The 19,792-nt window shown below is 38.7% G+C and overlaps 1 protein-coding gene across 3 annotated transcripts in view; it reads left to right on the top strand.

Annotated features, from left to right (window-relative positions):
• Window positions 1-19,792, top strand: part of nos1apa (nitric oxide synthase 1 (neuronal) adaptor protein a) — a 259,106-nt gene that overhangs the window by 119,931 nt on the left and 119,383 nt on the right. For all 3 annotated transcript variants that reach the window (XM_042513910.2, XM_042513916.2, XM_088077451.1), the window contains exon 5: window positions 10,377-10,485. In XM_042513910.2, coding sequence (XP_042369844.2) covers window positions 10,377-10,485 — 109 coding nt within the window. The remainder of the gene's footprint in view (window positions 1-10,376; window positions 10,486-19,792) is intronic.

Raw genomic sequence — 19,792 nt, 5'->3', positions numbered from 1 at the left:
TCCCTGCACTACTGTGTTTTGCTGTTTTTTCAGCTCAGCTGCCTGTTCCACCAGTAGAGTAGAGTTGAATGGAAAGAGGAGCATCTGTATTTATGATGGTATTGAAAATACCTTAATACCCTGGTATACCGTAATACCACCCAAGCCTAGAAAAAAATGGCTGAAAATGGTGCCCTTAAGGACACCTTCAGACATCTTATACATTGATCCATAAGTCAGTGGTTTGAGGGTTACTTGCAGCCTGTGTCCCATGGATGTTTCATGTTACTGAAGCTGATACTGGAGCTTTTGTAGATATTCAATAACAGGATGTTAGGAGATTACATTAATGCAGATGCATTTGGCTTTTATTCCTGAACATGATGCTCTTGCTAAAAAAAGGCACACACACACACACACACACACACACACACACACACACACACACACACACACACACACACACTCAGATCTGGCACAGGTGGGTTATTGTATTGATTCCCTGTAAGTGTGCGATTGTTGACGCTGTGTGTGTGTGGTGCATCGTCTCTTAGCCTTTGATTTATTGCAGTTGTGTTTCACAAGCAGCAATTTGTCAAAGGAAAAATGACAGAGGCCTTCTAAAACAAGCCCACTTCATTACTCAAACATCACTTCACAGCCTCCTGCATGATACACTCAGCCTGTTAACAAGAAAGGCTTATTAGCTGCGTGTATGTGAATCCGTGTGTATATGGTCACTGAGAATTGTGCACATGTAACCTGTGGAGCCTTCAAACAGAAGCTGGCAGTTTTTCTGTTTGGCTGACAGAAACGAGACTGTGGCAGGTTAAATGTGAAGGAACGGGAGTGTTTTTGTCAAACTCTTAATGCACCGCTGAACTTCAACTCACCAGATGAGTCATGAATCATCTGCTTTACTCCGCTGTCTCGCCCCCTTTTTTCTCTGCCTCTCTCCATCCAGATATTCACTCGTAATCCTTCACGCACTCTCTTTCTGCCTCTCATTTACTGTCCATCTCTCTATTTTTCAGTCACACTGTATGGGCTTTCAAACACAGTCCTTTTCGATTTCCGTCACTGCCTCATGCACTAAACTCTGCAGTCTTTCCCATATGATCTTCTGTCACCAACAAAATCAGTCTAGGTGCCATTTGAATCTAATTGAAATAAGTGAAAACCAAAAAAACTTTTCTCACATTTTGGCAATGATCCCTAGAGGTTGGTCATACAGTGCAATAACAGTTTGTGAGCCAAGATATTTTATCGTTGAGTAATAAACTTTACTATCATAGATGATAATAACAGTTAGTACATTATGAGCTGTAAATTCAAGAATAAGTTAAATTATTATAAATAACCCCTGCCTGGAGATAACTAGAGACCGTCTTGTGATGGGATCACACGAGCTGTGACACCAAATTGGTGTTTATGGTGCAGAGGAACACATGACATGAGAGAACTGAGTTGGCACAACAGGTGAAAAGTGCCACATTTATTGCTGTGAATATGCCTTAGATTGCACCGGCTCAGTGGGCAAGAATTACTGAAAGTGGGATACAGAAACGTGTAATGAATACTGGCGAGGGGCATGAAGTTGAGTGTCAGTTTACCTTCAACCCTTTCTTCCCTGAAACAATAGGCGGGTCATATCAATGCCCTGCAGGACTGAGTGCTTCAAGAAGTCCTTTATCCCCACAGCCATTAGACCGCACAACTCCTCAGTCAGTCATCTGTCTATCTAAAAAAAAAAAACATGTATTGCAAAAAAAGTTGTTCCCACTGCTCCCACGGATAAAGGGCTTGCCTTTCTATTATTGCTCGCATAGCACACCTACACAGCCTTCATCTGGAAATCATGACGGCTAGTGCGGTGGCTGCAATAGAAATAAACCTGCTAATGTTTTGAACATCCATCAACATGCTTCTTGGAATGTTTTCACCAGAGGAGAAGTCGCATAACATCACTCAGTGGAAACGCAATTGTATAGCAATTGTGTTTAATTGACATTTTTGAAAATATTGAGATTTTGTTATTGTTGTATTGAGATTTGTTTTTTTATTCCTGCCAACAGGGCAGCAGCCAAGATTTTAGCAATAGTGAGGTCATGAGTTCATGTCCTCCTACCCTTGAAACATTTGTATTATTTGTATTCTTCATTAACCACATTAACTCGGGGCGACTTTGGCTCAGAGGTAGAGCGGGTCGTCTATTTATCAAAAGCGCTCGATCCACAACTCCTCTAGTCGTCATGTTAAAGTATCCTCGCGCTGCTGATACTGAACCACAACATTCTCTCGATGGCTGTTCCATTGGTGTGAATGTGTGTGAATGTTTAACTGAGTAGCAGGTGGTACTTTGTAAGTTAGCCTCGGCCACCAGAGTGAATGGGTGAAAGCTGCAACCTCCGGTCACATGGACAACTTTTGTATGTCGCTCCGCAAGCCCACACTGTCCTTGGTAAACATGCTTGTAGTGTTTTAGATCCATCGCCTTGGTGTCAGCTGCAGAGTCACCTCAAACTACACTCTGTAATCAGCCTGGAGGATTTCAAAAACAGGATTTAGGACGTCTTGAAAACTTAATGCATTTGTAGGGTCTGCTAATTGGCTGTTTGTGTGAATTTTATTGCCATTGTTTTGAAATTTTGCTATTGTGTTTTAAGTCTGTTTGGTCTTTTATGTGAGAGTCATCATGCTATTGTCTTGGCTAAGACTTTCTTGTAACTTTTTATTAATTTCTTGCACATTTTTGGGCCAATTCAAGTTGCTCATGGCCCGCTCTTCACGTTTTTGAAAGAAATCAAATAGAGGAGGTGGGCCCGAGCTTGGAGCTCTGCAGCAAGACCACTCTCCAAATTGCAGCGGACATGACCTCAGTGTCCTTAATGGAAGCTATGACGAGATTTATCAAAAGCTACCGAAAATCTCACTATTCATTCTTTTCTTTGTAGTCTCTATTATGTGATATCATGACTCAATAGGACAGCAGTGGCGGCTTTACAGGTGTCAGACATCGTAGTGTGGTCTACTGAGTGAACAGAAGAATCTTGGACTCTGCGCTTTTCTCTCAGTGGGTTTCTCTCTGTGTGATTGTTGCTGCAGACTGATGAGTCCAGAGAGAGACACATTTTAATCCCGAGGCACTGATGTAAAATCATTCACAGCTGAAGCTTCAAAGGGACGCTGGGTAGATTTTAATTTAATTCTTATCTCATTTTTAGATTTGTCCTCCAAATGTCTGTGATTATCTAGATTATCTCAAATTAAAATGGATTAATATTGATCACTCACGCTCCACAGTGTATGGATATATTTTTATTTGACAGAAAAGTGACTTTTGTCTGACTCCTTGCACTATTAGTGAACTATTTTTTGTTTTGATGTTTATCTTCACTGTTTGTGTTGGAATTGGCCTACCTGCGCTGTCATTGCTCGTTACTTAACCCTCTGTAACCTGGGTAAATCCAATTTCTTCGAAAAAAAAATAGAAAAAAGGCAGTGAGCAACTTATGAGGGAATGGCACAGAATGTAGGAAGACATTAGTAAAATAAATAAATAAATAAAAAAGGAAAGTAAATAACAACAAAAAAAAACAACAACATGGAAATAACCTGAAAAAAACCCTCATCATTGCATAACTTGGTGACATTTCTTAATTACACACTCCCAAACACCTCACACTATTCATATTAATATCACTAACCATTGCTAAAAAGGTCATACTATTAAACTGGAAAGACAGAGCTCAATTTACTCACAGAACACTCAAATCTGGAAAAACTAACAGCATCTTTGAAAAATAGCATCACATCCTGCGAGAGCACCTGGTCCCCTTTTTTTCAACACCTTCAACGCTGATCCCTCTTTATTTCCTCAGATATGTCTCATATCAGCTCTTTTTTTTTTTTTTTTAACGTATCATGCTACAAGAAATCACACACATGTGCAGTTTGTCCCAATCTTTCTGCCTCTGTCTTGTCCATTTGGTCTTGTCTTGTCTGTCCAGTCCCGTCCTGTTTGTCTGTCTGGTCTCATGCGGTCTGTCTGGTCCATTTGGTCTTGTCTTGTCTTGTATGCCTTGTATGTCAAACATGTTTAAAAATGAAAAAAAAAGACCTGAAAAAAAACTGCTATTCTCCAAAATAATTTTAAAATACATAATTATGATAATTAGAAAAACAGTTCTCTGGAAATGTTTCAAAAGTGAAATAAATGAAATCAATTTGCTGGAGTTTCAAAGGTTTAAATACTTGTGAAAGGCTTCTAATTGCAGTAAAAGAAGAGTGATGATCTGTCTTTCAAAGGATTTATTTGGGCGAGCGGATAAAACAGTTGCATCTCAATTTCAGCTGGCTTTGAGGGACTGAAAAATAAATATCTATAAAGTAAACTGCTATGAACACATTTTTAAGTTGAGCTGTATTGTTTCTGTTCTCGTAGACCCACTGCTAAGTTACACTGCGTTGCTTCACTCAGTGACAGAGACATTCATTCATGTGAAAATGTTATGGATTGTAGCTTTAAACAGGAAAATCAACCTCCCTTTGAAATACAAGATAAGAAGTTGTTCCCGTCGGGCAGTATTTGTAGTCTGATTTACTTAGCCCTTAACCATCTTTGTCGTCTTTCATGTTGAGCCTGCCTCTCTAATTCGGAGCTGTGATCTATCTGACGCATCCTCACCTGGATGTTTGGCAGCTGCTCCTGTTCGAGACAGTTGATAGAGATGTATCTGAGCCGTCATCTCTGTACTGCTGGGGGATTTGTCAGCTAAGCCAGTCAGCTAAGCTCACTTTTACTCACTCTTGGCTGAGCTTCACTCGTCTGGCAGCATTTAATGTTTCGTTTTATCGTCGCGTACATGTTTTGAATAAGATTCAGTTCTCTCCAGGCAACAATTGGCAGAATATAAGACTTTCCCCCTTTTTTTTTTAGAATTTCAAAGACAAATATCTGTCGGGGCATTGATTTTTATCACAGTGATTTGGTGTAAGGCGGGGAGAGGGGAGAAAAAGAGCTGAAAGGGGAGACAGTTTAAAGGTTTCTGTAAAGTGCAGCCGGATGGGAGCGGTCAATTTTCTTCCAGTAGATGATAGAGCTTGATAATACTGTAGAGACCCTGTTAGCTCTCTGTGTTTGTTGACACAGACACTTACAGAAATGTTTCTGCTGCACTCATTAAGCTCCAGCTACCCACCTCTCCTCACTGTAAGCCCTAGTACACAATGTGACTTTATTTCTCTGTGTTTTCCAGTACTCTGTGTACTCTATGAACTGTAATGCCACAGCAGACCATCTTCTATTCTGAGCCGCTCATTAGTTCTGGCAAGCAAATGGGGACTTGTAAGGCTGCTGTTGATGCTAAACCATGCCTACATGTGCTTCATAAAAAGCCTTTTAAAGGCATATTAGGCAGGATTTTTTTTTTGGGGGGATGTATAGACTCATCCAAAAGTAATCCCACATAAATGACCCACTACAAGTGTGCGACAGTGTATTCATGTGAGAAAACTCTCTCCTCTGCCTGTATTTTCTTATCATGCCTCTGCACCAGCAATAGCCGTTGCCAAAGGCATAATGTTTTCGGGTTGTCCCTCCATCCATTTGTCCCCCCATCTGCCCATCTGTCCCATTTCCATGAACCTGATATCTCAAGAACGGAAATTTCTTAAAATTTGACACAAACTTCTATTTGGACTGAACAGTAAACTACTGAGATTTTGGTGGTCAAAAGTCACTGTGACCTTGCATCAGTCTCATTCTCAGGAATGCGATGTCTCAAGAGCACCATAAGGAAATTTCTACTTTGACACTAACATTCGCTTGGACTCAATGATGAATTGATTAGATTGTGGTGGTCAAAGGTTAAGGTCACTGTGACATCAAAAAAACATAGTGAGCACCTTGAAACTGTGCTGTTTGTACAGATGGTCTGTGCTGCGGGGGGGGGGGAGCATCTTTGGTGTGCAAAGGCACACAACCATTAGGCAGTAATTCTAGTTCTCTTCCTATCTGTCTGTGTTTTGGATGTTTCTGGGCACAGCCCGCTGGTGAGGTTAAAACTTTACAAAAACAACTGATGCCAGACGGTTAGCAGCACAGATCCAAGCAAGAGGCAGCGCCAAAAAAATGCAGATACAGTGCCCAAAAATGCAAATGAAGTGGGGCAAAACACCAAGCGGAGTGAATCTGGTGTTGGCTTTACCTTTTGTGTTTACACAGCGTATCAGACAAACACTGTACAGTATACTTCAATGTTTGGGCAGTGGTAGATCTTTACTGTGAAAATGGACATATTGACAAAATACTGACAGGTTTGCTACCAAAATGTTTGTAACATTGTGTGGATAAAATAGACCCTAGATGTTATAACACCCCATAAAAGAAAGCTATGGTTTACTACAGTTATTTATTTATACAGTTATTTTTTTCATAGCTTTGGTCATGGTCTGGGCCTATTACTCATTATAATGCTGCACTCAGAAAGTAATCCCTGAGATATGAGAAACTTGTTGTAACAAACCAACAGGTTATTCAAACTTATTTGGAAGGTAAATTAAGCCAAATGGTGAAATTATAGCAAAACTGTCCAGGTTAACATCACAGACAGAAGTTTACTAGCTAACTGTAGTTACTGTATGTGCACAATTGTAAAGTGACACTACAGGTGCTCTACCTTTGTGTTTTACGTCTAAATAACATTGCTGCTTACTGATGTAAACTATTAGGTTTATACATATATGTATATATATATATTTTTTTAGGCTAGTTTATAACCTGTCTGGTTAGACCTATGAGAATAGAATAAGATCCAAGTTGTAATACAAAATAGTTTTTCAGGCAGGATAAAGAAGAATATCAAGGGCTAATTTACATCTCAATTTAATTCTCCACAGCCGACAGAAACATTTTACAGAACTCAGTGTGCGTTTTTTTTTTCTTTTTTACATTCCTACTTCTTTGCTCCGTAAAATGATGTTAAAATCCTCATCATTATATTGAAACTGAATATACTGGACTGAAATCGGTTTAGCTGATAATATCTCACATGTAATTTGTTTTTCTGAAACTGAAAGCTGGCATTTTCTAACACACGTGTTCGATATTTCAAGTAATTGGGAGTAAAACAAACCACAGCTAATGACTTCAGCATCTCTGGGAAATTAAACCACATTTAATCCATCCATAATAACTTGAGTTATTGGACCTAATATTATTGCAGCTGTGTGTGTGTGTGTGTGTGTGTGTGTGCGTGCGTGCGTGCGTGCGTGCGTGCGTGCGCGCGCGCGTGCATGTGCATGTGTGTGTTTGAGTCACTGCAGATTGTGACATTGTCTGGTGTCCAGTGTCTGGCATTGTGACAGTTTCTGTTGACAAAGACACCATCTATACCGCAAGACCTCAGCCAGTCTGGCTCCCACAGAAAAGGCCAAAACAAATACCACAGAAATGTCACTGACTGTATAGATGAGACTCCTGATATCAAGCACTCACCACATATACCCACAAAATGCACATACGCACAAAACCAATATGCACTCAAACACACATGGAAACACATTTCTAAATAATTGTCACCTAATTTCTTGCCCTTACCTGGTTGTCCATTGTCTTCCTGTGATGAATTATCCCAAATATACCACTGGGCCCCATAATAAGGAACTAATTGCCCAATAAGGAGGCTGTTATGCCTGAGGTTTCTGGTACTTCGTTCAACCAGTTGATATTTTCAGTTAAATGAATTAGGCATCACCAACAATTCATTAACCTTAAAATGTCTGCACAACAAACAAAAGCAAAAAAGAGGCACCATCTTTATTCTGATGAGGTAACTTAGTGTGCTCCAATGAAAGTTTTTGGGAACAGCCAAAACACATAAGAATGATTTTTCTCTGATTAGACTAGAGTACACTAATTAGAGTTTATTACAATAAATATGTAGGAATCTCTTTTTTTCTACACTAGTGATGAAGTCTGCCATCACTTGTAAGGTCTTGAAAGGCCTTCATTTTCATAATAATCTTGAAAGAGCAAAATGGTGGCACAATCATAGTAATGAGATTGTTTTTTGCACTCTGACAAAGACAGATTTAGCTCATTACAATAAATATTTGAAAAACCTTTTCATTGGCAAGTGACCTTTTTGCTTATGTAGAGTGCAGTCCCTTTTTCATATTGCAAAGTGTCACACTGTCTGGAAACCTAGTTTTATATTTATGACTCGATTATACAGGCAATGAGCACACAGCAATGAATATGTGTTAAGTATTGTCATCATCAGCTCATCTTGAACGTTAAACATAGCAGTTGTACAAGTCAGACATTTTCATAACCAAAGCAGTGACGTTTGCAGAAGACAGTTTGAATTATTTGTCAGAATTGTACAAACACCTCTCTTAAACACTCTCAGAAGCTCTTTCAGAATGATGCTGCGCTAATAAATTTGATGATGGCTATGGTCATAACACTGAAAATAAACACAAGGCTATTTGCAGGCTTAGGAATGGCTTAAAGCTCTTAATGATCTAAAGCCCCTTTCCCACTGAACAAAAAAATCACCAACACCCATTAACTCCTGGCTTTTGTCCATAGTGGGAGAGGTTACAACTGGTATTTCTTCCAGGGTCATACAATTCTGCAGTAGTCGTGGGTATTTATCAGCTCCAGCTTTGATAGGTAGTGATGGAAACATGACATCCAAGTGGACATGTTAATTTTTGGGGCCTTTTCTGGCACAATCATTGGTAACTTCTGTGCCTGTAGTCTCAGCCAAATGGTGCTCAAACATGGTCCCAAATTAACTGGCATTCAGTTAGAAAGAGAGACTGAAAAGTAAGTGATAAAGGTAACCACTGTAACATTTTCACTGACCTCCATGCTGCTTTCTTCTGTTTACTAACCCTGTTGTTAAGCACATTTGTAACTACGAACATGACACACTAAAATAAAAAATTGTAAGGCATACTTCTACTGGCAAGGTAAAATGAGTCTATCGCTTATTTATAGCAGGCTTTCTCTTGACAAGCCCGCTCACCTCCTTTTTGAATGTATTATATACAGTACATTCAAATGTATTATTCAATGTATTCCATACATTCAAAACCATTGTATTTTATATCTCCAATTGCTTGTGGGCTATTACAATGAGAGTATGCATAACATGTTAATTCCACTACAGAGAAGACTTTGTGATCACTAAAATAAGATATTACTCGTGGTAATTGGCCAAATGGGTTGTTAATATCTGCATATTGGATATCAGCAAAAAATCCAATGTCTTGCATCCTTAGTATATATAAGGCAAAATGTGGATGTAGAGGCAGTTTGCTTCAGAAAACAATATTTCACTTCCTGCTGTTGTGGAATAGAATATTGCCAGTGAACATGTCCCTGGAAAAATGTTATGAGGAGGTAAAAAATGTAAAGCATATTTTTCTTTTCAGGAGTTGCAGGGAAAAATCAAAGCAGTATGATAAAAATGTTTTTGAGGTGTTATAGAAAGCAGACTCCTGTCTTCGATGGATAATCTGAGAAAGTTCTTTTTTTTTTTTTTTTTCAAACATACATTGATTGAATGAAACAAAAACCATCCCCGTCTCATTTAGACTGAACAATTTCCAGCTCCTTGTTGTCAGTCTTGACACAATATTGTCATCTGCAATGCTTTATCTCACCAGAAGTGTTCTTTTATCATCACAAATTAGATCCGGTAAAGACCTTAACTCATACAATGTTCTCCCTCCTGCAGGATATTGTGTATTATCTCTTTTGCTCTCCCGTTTGCTCCCTAACTTGTTTCTTCCTATTTACCTGCTCGGCAGGATATTGTATCTCTTCACTGTTGGCTGCACACAGCCTCTCCTGTCGCGGAGAACTCGATGATTGTCTCAGACTTAGTTCCCCCTGCATCCCCTTTCACACACAATATTTTTTGTTGTGATAGTATTACCTCCTCTGTCTCCTTCTCACACTGAAATATATCACTGTTGTCACTTGAGGTCTCTTTTTAGAAGTTTGAATTAAAGTTTACTTTCAATGTGTGTCACTGAACTTCCCATCTCAAAGTCCCACAAGAAATAATAGTCTGTTCATGCCAGTTGATTTTATTTAAATAACATTTCTCCACTAAACTAATCACAACTTTCTTTACTTACTTACTTACTTTTTTTATGAGCCTGAGAGCTGAAATTTGGCCTCGTGCCTTCAGATTAAAACAAACTTAAGATAGTGTTTATTTCTGTCACATTGAAACCTCAGACAAACGGGCCGCGTGCCTATTTTGCGTCTTAAGATACATTTAGAAACGCTGCCAGGCTCTGATTCTGTTTTGAATCACATTCACATTGTTGTTGTTTTTTTCATTAACTCTGACCTATTTTATTCTATCTTGCAGGATATTCTATGTGTCTCATGACTCCCAGGATCTGAAGATTTTCAGCTACATCGCTAGAGACGGACAGAGTAATGTCTTTCGCTGCAACGTCTTCAAGTCCAAGAAGAAGGTAAGAAAGATAGCAGCCCTGATTTAAAGCTTTCACCCTTGAAGCCATGACATACCTCGAACATAAAATAGAACATAAATGCAGAGCCTGAATGGAGACCAAGAGCTCACCCTGAGGTATCAAGTGAGAAATCTGATGTGGCCTGACTGTGATTTTTGGGTCCAAGTGGATTCAGGCACAAATGCCATGCTCTCGAAGTTCTCTCAGTATGTCTGAAAGAGCAATCTCTTAATTAATTTCCCATAAAGCACTGGGGTATTTGATTATTATACATTGGTGCCAGGAACACTGTACATTTGTACCATCATGACTGGAGTTTGGACTGGTAACTTGAGACAGTCTCATCAATTATATTCAGTTTAAAGATGTTTGTTCTTTGCATTGCTTCCTCGTGGTGTGCTCCTGTTTTAAACTTTTAAACAGGCAGTGCCGACTAGCCTGGAAACCGGACAAATCTGCGAGCTCATGCTTTATTGCTCTGGCAGATAAATCTTGTCCCTCTCCTGTGAAGACAGATTTCAGGTTGACCTGGCCCAGGTCCTTCTGAAGGGGGCAAATGAAAGAGCGCATAACTACTCCATCAGTGATGACATGTCCTTGAGCAAGGCACTTACTGCCAACCTGTTGAAATGCAGTTGTTCAGTAGCTAACAGATCAGACTGTAATTGTAATGGTTGACCTCCATGTGCAAAAACAAAGAAAATAGTTCCTCTTTTACGTACCTGGTTAAAAATCTCAAAATATTTCATGGTTTGTGTTTTGTGATATTTTTCACATCACATTTATGTTAGTTGTTTGTTCACATGGCAATGGCTGCTAGTATACGTACATATTATTAAAGACAGAGATGTCAGTTTTGGCATATTTTACTTTTGGTAGCCCATCAACCATAAACTGGTAACAATGGTCAATAATTTCAAGGAAAAAAATGACAAAATAATCCAGCACTCCGTCCAACTCAGTGAGCATTGCATTTCAAGTGCTATCCATTTAGAGGTCATAAAATGTCAATGATTCGAGATGGCAAAACCTCGCCTTTTGTTTTATTTTTTGTTGGCTTTGCTGACAATTAGCCAGCTATCTGCATTAACACGTGGAAACATGGTGCTCACTGCTGACCCTCCAGTCTTCCCTCAGGTAGCCTCTGTGAGGAAATGCCTTAATTTTTAGCCACAAACCATGTGAAGACATTTAACTATGTTAGTATCACGAGCTGTGTTGACACTGCTAACAGCACTAACAGACCTATCAGTAGCTAACAAACTAAAAGTGGTTTGTGGCTCAATTTTTAGCAGCTTACTCACCAGGGTGACCTGGTAAGTAAATAGTGTTTCTTGGGTCGGGATGACGTTACAAGCAGCATATGTTTGCTTCCAGGTTAGACCCAGGTTATATTAAGTACAGTAAACTGAAGAGAAGCAAAATGATTCAATAGACTAACACACCTTACCCTTCAAAAACAATCTCAGCAGTAAACTGATTATTAGTTAAATGTTGACATCCCTAATTAGTAAATAAAAAGAAAACATCACGCTTACTAGCTTTCTTACAGTGTGAACAGCTGAACTAAATTAAATTTGCCAAATTCACTGATGCATACAAGACGAGGAAACAAACTGCTTGAGGTGTTAGAAGAGGAAAAACACTCAATTTTTCTGTTTGTTTTAATTTCTTATTTCATTAGAGAAGAGGTTTGTGTTTTTGCACGAGTTGCAATAACCAGCTCATCAAACTTTTTGTCTGTATAAAGGGAAGATGGAAAAAGCCAGCCACTAAGTGTGTCATTTTCCAGTGTTTTCACAGGCTGCTATTCATTTATTGTTTAAAGCAATTCCTCCTGCTCTCTTCAATCATGTCACTGTCTGAGTCACATCCTGACAACCTCCAATAAAGAGACACACGGCTGTCGCGCAGCAATAATTCCTCCAGGCACCATAGGCTTGTCATTGTTGAGGTTTGTGGAACGAGCTGGAAACCCATTTGGGGTAGATGTGTTGCCGTGGAGCTGAGCAGAGCAGAGAAAGTCAAAACAGAGTCCAGCAGTGTGACAAAGTTGTGCTCCCCGTTTTCCACTGTAGCTGCCAACTCACTGGACTTGATGGTTCAGTCCAGAGGTTAGCTGGGTGAAACACACACTGCCTCATTATCTCCTACAGACAGACCCACAGTGACATATGAGCACACATACACACACATTCTGTCCAGAAGACAAAATGGAAAGTGACGCATACCAAAATTCTCAGGGGCCACTCTTGTCCTGGGGCCATTGAGCTGGAAACTGCGCGCGCGCATGTGTGTGTGCGTGTGTGTGTGTGTGTGTGTGTGTGTGTGTGTGTGTGTGTGTGTGTGTGTGTGTGTGTGTGTGTGTGGTCATCTAATGTTTTTAATTGAAGATTAATAGACTTTGGGCGAGATTGTTGTTTTAATGGAGAACACCATTATGTTTTACTGCTACAACACATTTATTGCTGCAACTTAACAGCACCTGCTAAAGTTTTTTTAACAGTGAAAATAGAGTTTGTAAGAGTTTGTTTTTAGGAAATCATTTGAAGTGCCTGGTGATTGACAGTAAAGCACTCAGCGCTATGAAAAAATATGCTGATAAAGTTTACGAAAGAAAACAAAGTAAACAAAGTTTCTTTTTTTTCTTATTTTTTCTTGTTTTTTTTTAGTTAGTGTTCTTTAGTCCACAGAGGAAGATGGAAGGAGGAAGAGAGGAGGCACGGGTTTTTTTTTTCTTTTTTTCTTTCTTTCTTTCTTGGTTTTTTTTTGGGGGGGGGGTTAGGAAAACAGCCTAAACTACCAATCCAAAGTTTGGAATCAGCTGTTACATATTGATGAGTTACTTCCTCTCTTCTATAATGGATATTTTAACAGAATAAATAAATTCAGATAGCAAATGTATTATTTACTTTTGAAATTGTTTTGGCCCCAAAAGAAGAATTATATTATTCAGACTTCCATTTAGTTGATGTCCCCACAGTGTTGCATGACAGCAGGGGAGAATAGTTAGATCCCAGTTTTAAAATTTGTCTTAGGGTCCAGTAAAGCATAAGGGACCTTCGATCATTATTAAACCACAACAGTGCAATTAGGCTCTATTGAATTTGACCTTTCTTTCTTTCTTCTTCTGCAGCCTACAGACTGCTTAAATGGTTTAAACTGAGATTTGCAAGTAACCTGATATTCCCTCATCCAATTTATCACCAGTGAATCATCACCCTGAACCTCGAATATTTGTATTGAACTGCCAAATCTGATTGTACTGATATAATTCTTAGGGGCCAGCCCTGTCCAATTCCAGTAGTGCTAACCTGAGACAGCCTTCTATTTCTGTTGTTATGCTTGAAGAATAACTTTGCTAAAGCAACAAGTTGCCTGTGAGCTCCAGCTTGTTATAGGTGTTTCTGTGCACTTGGCATTATAAGCATTTGCATGGATCATAATATTCCAATCATAATCAGAATAATAGTCCAAACGGAATTGAAAATACCTCATGTAACTGCCACAAGTGAAATAGACTGCCCCAATCCAGCCTAATTGCAAGGGATTTTCAGCTTATTTGAGATCCGTTTCAGAAAATATGAATAGACATCAGACATCTAGACATTAGAGCCTACTGACCATGTAAACACTTAATCAGATCATTCTCTGCAATGGGAATAAATATATGCACATGTTTGCCCCATGTGGAGGAAACATTTAATAACATAGCTGGTGAGTGTGTGGCTTCATTCATAAATCTAAAAAATGTTCTAAAAAAAACGCTCTGCTAGTGCTAAATTCTTGTGCGAGTGCTCTGATTAATAAATATATTGTTTCATTTTGAAATGGTAACCTCATGTAACCTTTCCACAGGATGAATTGTGGAGTTACTGAACAAAACAATCACAACCATTAGCAGTAGCATCAGCCTGCACTTAGGGAACGTTGGTGAATTGTAGCATTTACCAATTGGCAGAACCACTCCTTCGCCTAATATACTCAGCAAATTGGTGTAATTTTTTCAAAAACATGGGGAAAGAGGCAAAAAGCAACTTGTTTAGAAATGTTCCACATTTTGCAAGAAATTTGTAATTAGTAGATTTTAATTATTATTATTATGATTATTTTTTTAAAATAAAAAACAGTTTAAAAATGTTTGGTACAAAAAAGAAGAAAAAAGTTTTACTATAGTCTTACTATAATTATATTCAAAATTACAATAATAATAAATTCTGATTTATGTTACAGAAAATATTTTTTTAGCACTTTTTGCAGGTGATCCCCTTATTTGTTTTACTTTAGTTTTCTTTCTTTCTTTTTTTTCTAATTTCAGGTAATTTTCTTGTACTTTTTTTAAAGCTTATTTCTTGTTAATTTTTGGGTAATTTCTTTTTAAGTTGCTCATTGCATCCTTCACATATTTTTAAAAGAAATTAAGCCAGTTTGCCAGGTTTCAAAGGGTTAAACTTCCGGTTTCTTTACCATGGCTGTTGATTTTGTCGAATCCTACTCAGCTGTTGCTCAGAGGGATGTTTGTGTCTTTCTACCCTTTCAGTTCTCACTCTGACTGAACCATTGTACAGCTTTTTTTTTTATTCATCATGTAAAAACCAAACCCTCCATACAAAACAATATCTATTTGAAGAATGGAATTGAATCAACCTAAAAGCAATAAAGACCACCTCAGATGTGACATTGTGGCAGGCAATACCAAACTTTTGAATGGTAGCATATTTAAAAAAGGCTACACAAAGAAAGTGTGGAAAGATGTAGAAGATTAAACAAGACAAAAAGAGAACGGAACCCTCTTGGCGTAATGAAAAAATAATGGGCATCTACATATCAAACATGCAATAAAAATGTCATCCAAAGCAGTGTGTGGTTTTGTGTGAGTGCGTTTTGGCGTTTGGAAGATTGCGAGTGTAAGATGAAGTAGAAGATTAAGCCGACTTTATTTCCCTCTTAACTACCAACGGTGAAAGAATGGCTGTGCTTTAGATCACAGCAGCATAAAAAGGCTTTAGTGGCCTATCAGTCCTAACACTGAGAGCGGCTGTGTGTCTCTCTCTCCCATTCTGACTCGTACTCTCTCGCTCCCTACCCCCCTCCGTCCGATTGACAGTTTAAAGGAGGCTAATGAATGACCTGGCCTCTATTATGTAGAATTGAAGTGAGAGTGATGGAGCACAGAGCAGAGGGTGTTCATCAGAATACTGAATGCTGCCTCGGCTGAGTGGTCAGTGTGTGTGTGTGTGTGTGCGTGTGTGTGTGTGTGTGTTTGTGTGTGTGTGTGTGTGTGTGTGTGTGTGTGTGTGTGTGTGTGTGTGTGGGTGTGTGTGTGTGTGTGTTTGTGTGTGTGTGTTTGATTGTGTTTGTGTATAACCCTCTAAAATGATTGTATTTTAGTACCTTTTGTCTGATTGGATGAGGCAGTTTTAGGTGAGAAATAACTGTCAAGGCAAAGGTTCAGCAAAGGGTCGGAGCAGAGTTTCTCAACTTAGAGTCCAGGACCTCACATTTGGTTTAGGACCCAACTAAAGGTGAATATTTCAAGCTGATATATATATATATATATATATATATATATATATATATGTTTTATTATTTTTTTTTTTTTTTAAATTGCACCACCATGACGTCTACGCTTTGGGGTTTTAGTAAACATCACAACAACTGTAGGATGAATTGCCATGAAATATGGCTGGGACAAAGGATGAACCCTACTGACTTTTCCTGTAGCTTCACTATAAGTTTGACTTTTTTTTTCCGCATGAAGTGTCTCAACATCTATGGGATGGATTGTCATGAACTTTGTTGCAGACATTCATCCCTTAAGGACGATTTGCAACAACTTTATTATAACTTTGTTATACACTTTGGTCGTTGTCCAAAAGTCTGCAAAACATATAATATCCCAATCATCTTAAACTAAAGGCGATCATCGTAAATGTTACACCTGTTAAACATCAGTATGTTAGGACTGTCATTGTAAGCATGTTAGTATTTAGCTCAAAGCACACACATATATTTCATTAACTAACATTTATGGAAAATTTGCTTGTCTCAGAATTTGTGATGAATGTATACTGAGGCAGGATATTCTAAACAGTGTTTGGAAGATGACATTGACATTCAGTATGAGATGACAGTGTATTTTGTGCAGTAATCTACACTAAATGTTAAATTATTTTTCCCACAATGTTTTTCCCCACAAAACTATATTAAACTGCAATGTATACAAATATATATTTAAGTAGAGCCTATAAAATTTGTATTGCTGTTAATTATTTGGCTCCAATTTCGAGTAAATTCTTATTTCTGCGGTGACGTCATCATAGTGTTTAACAGCCAATCACAGTGCCCGATGCACAAAGACGAAGACTTGATTGATTTTATAGTTGTTGTTTTTTTAAGAAAAGATGTAAAAAAAAAAAAAACAAAACCTTTATATTACAGTCTTAGCTAGTACTATGCACAAAGTAAAGCCAGTCCAGCTCTAGAACATATCATGAGTTATAATCACTACACTTTCGGTATCCCATATCATCACCAGAGAGACAGTCGCACATTAACAAGCCAAGTTAAGAGGGACACACGATGATAATAAAGACGAAGCATAAAACCTGGTTACGGCCCTCTGAACCTGCTAATGGACTACAGCACAGTACATCCTGTCACCACTGCTAAATGTAAACCTTGCAGTTTGCAGCTGTGATTTTTTTTATTGTGTTATTGTTATAATTACACTAACAGAGCACGAGTCCTTTTTTTTTCCAGTAAGGCAAGTTATGCAAATGCACTTAACACCCACATGATTAAAAACAGTAAATAATGGACATCAGTGGGTCATAAAAACAGTTTTTTGGTCTGTATTTATTTGTTTATTTATATAATGTGTACGATAGAGTAAGACTCATCTGTTGCCCACAGCTAGTTGATGAGATGGAGAGAGAGCCGTGGTTATTGTGTCAAGTGTTAATTGAGTTCCCCTCTCCAACCATGTGCTGTCATTCAGTGTTGGCTAATGGCTTCGACTTGCTCAGCTTTGGACGCAGATGACAAGTTGAATCTCCTGCCTTGGAAGAAGATTGAAAAGCCCAGATAATCATGAAATGCATTATGAATGATTTTTTGAAAAATCCTACTTTGCTCAAAGGTAATTACATTAGAAAGTACTGAGTGAGCTGCAGCATAAATAAAGTTTCACACCATGTATTATAGTCTAAAATAATGCTTAAAGTTTGAAAAGTTTGGTGGATTTGACTGAGGATCAATGGTTTTGTCTTTGACATTGAGGAGTGCTGATATAAAATGACATATGGCTATTTCCAGGCATATCGATGTTAAGGACTTGCGTCACTCTCGACACAGTTGGGTTAAGATAATTGGAATTAATAGCCTTGTAGCACTTTTTATTGAATATCCATATCTCAGTGAAATGGTTCTTCTGTCTAGAACTTTTTGTCTCACTCTCCTTGTTTTACCTCTCAGTCAAGTCTGCAGTGCTTGTACAAGCAGAAATAACCCACGCAGTCCTTGCATCCACTGTGTAGGTGTTATATGTGTTTTCTTCAGATTGCTTCTTTTCAGGTACTCCATATCAGGGGTGTGATATATTGATCATAAGACGTCAGTGGTGCGGTGTAAACACAGTTTGAAATCAATATGCGGCCCTGTTTTATTGGCCAATGTGTACTTTTTATGAACCGAGATGCAGTTTAGTTTTTACAGCGAGTCAGTCTCACACACCCCTTTTACCTCTTTACCTTCAGAGACTTTTGCTGTCTCTTTTACAACCCATACTGACTTTATACTTTATTGGATGTTAAAGGCAGATGCCTGGTTTACAAGAAATACCCGAAGGCACCATCAGTTTTGGTCTCTGTGAGTCTAGACCATCTCGTCTGATGAGGAGGTGCAGGTTCAGTCTGGCATTCAGGGCTACTGCAGGATGCACTTTGTAGGCTATGTCCTTATCTAGCCTCTGAATTGGGACACAACTTACCTGCTGTCTGCTCAGTCTTCCGTGAAGCTACACCTGGACCCTTTCTATGATAACAATAGACAAAAACCATCCACCATCATTTTCTATCCCTGCTTTTTCTGAGAATAGAGTTTGGACAAGTCACCAGTCAACCACAGTGCTGTTAGACACACAGTAGCTCATTCAAACTGACATTCACAACTATGGCTAATGTAGCATTCCCAGGTCCACCTGAGATTCATCAATCTGGATGGTGGGAAGAAACAGACATATCCACAGGAAACCAATGCAGCCATGGGAAAAACATGCAAATGAAAGGCTCAACCAGCTGACTGATGCATTGAATTTAAATGTCATTCAAACAAATCCTGGATGACTGTGGATTGGAGTCACAATAACAACCAGACATTAACCTGTGACAGCTGTCACATAATCAAAGGCCCAACATGCATTCAGTGGACCTGCATCTTACGCTGTTCTGCCTAAAGTAGCCATACAAGAACTTTACTGAGATGTTTAAGTTTCTTATCCAAGTATAGTAAATTTAACACGTTTAAATCCATTTAATACCATCATTTGATACTGTCACAGTTTTTTCACTTTTTTTCATTTTTATTTTATATTTTATTTATTTATTTATGCTTAAACTGATCTACAGTGCCTTGGAAAAGTACATGTGTTGTACATTGGTTTTGGAAATATGCCTCATTGTATATGTCTCTAGACGTAAGGATGTCCCGGTCTGACGTCAAACATCAGATTGGGGGCAGATCAAGGCATTTCAAGGCATTTCTTACAGAACATGCAATCCTTTGTTTTATGTCAGCTAGAGAATTTTTTACTTTCATGCAGAGCAGCACAGAGGTCTGTCTTGGTCACCTCTGCTCCATTAAGCTGCCTATCTCTGCTCTCTGCTGAACTTAAGAACAGGGGCTGAGCCCTGCCCACCACAAAACGCCACAACCCATAAACAAAATTGCAGTATGAGACTGTTTATTTCCGTTTTTTTTTTTTTGTTTGTTTTTACCAAAGATATAAGAACTGCTTTCGTTTTAACTCAGTGTGAGAATTTAGCTATAGCGCATGGTGTTTCCCCTCCCCACTCAGAGGAGAGAGCAGTGGAAACCAGTGCACAGCTTACTACAGTCACACTGAACACTGTGAAGTAAAACAGAAGCACCCAAGGAAAAAGTCATTGTGGCTTATTTGTTAATGAAGGTAATCCACTCCAAAACATGTGCAGATGACAAAAATAAACACTTAACAGAATACAGCTCATTCAGGTAACTGAGACACAGGCTGTACCAACAAATATTGGACCCTTAAAGAGACGGAGAC

Source organism: Plectropomus leopardus, chromosome 5 (genome assembly GCF_026936395.1).
Source record: "Plectropomus leopardus strain MGB_pleo_1.0 chromosome 5, ASM2693639v1, whole genome shotgun sequence".
In the NCBI taxonomy this organism is placed as follows: Eukaryota; Metazoa; Chordata; class Actinopteri; order Perciformes; family Serranidae; genus Plectropomus; species Plectropomus leopardus.
Note: the sequence above shows the minus strand (reverse complement) of the source record. Positions and strands in the feature narration are given on the sequence as shown.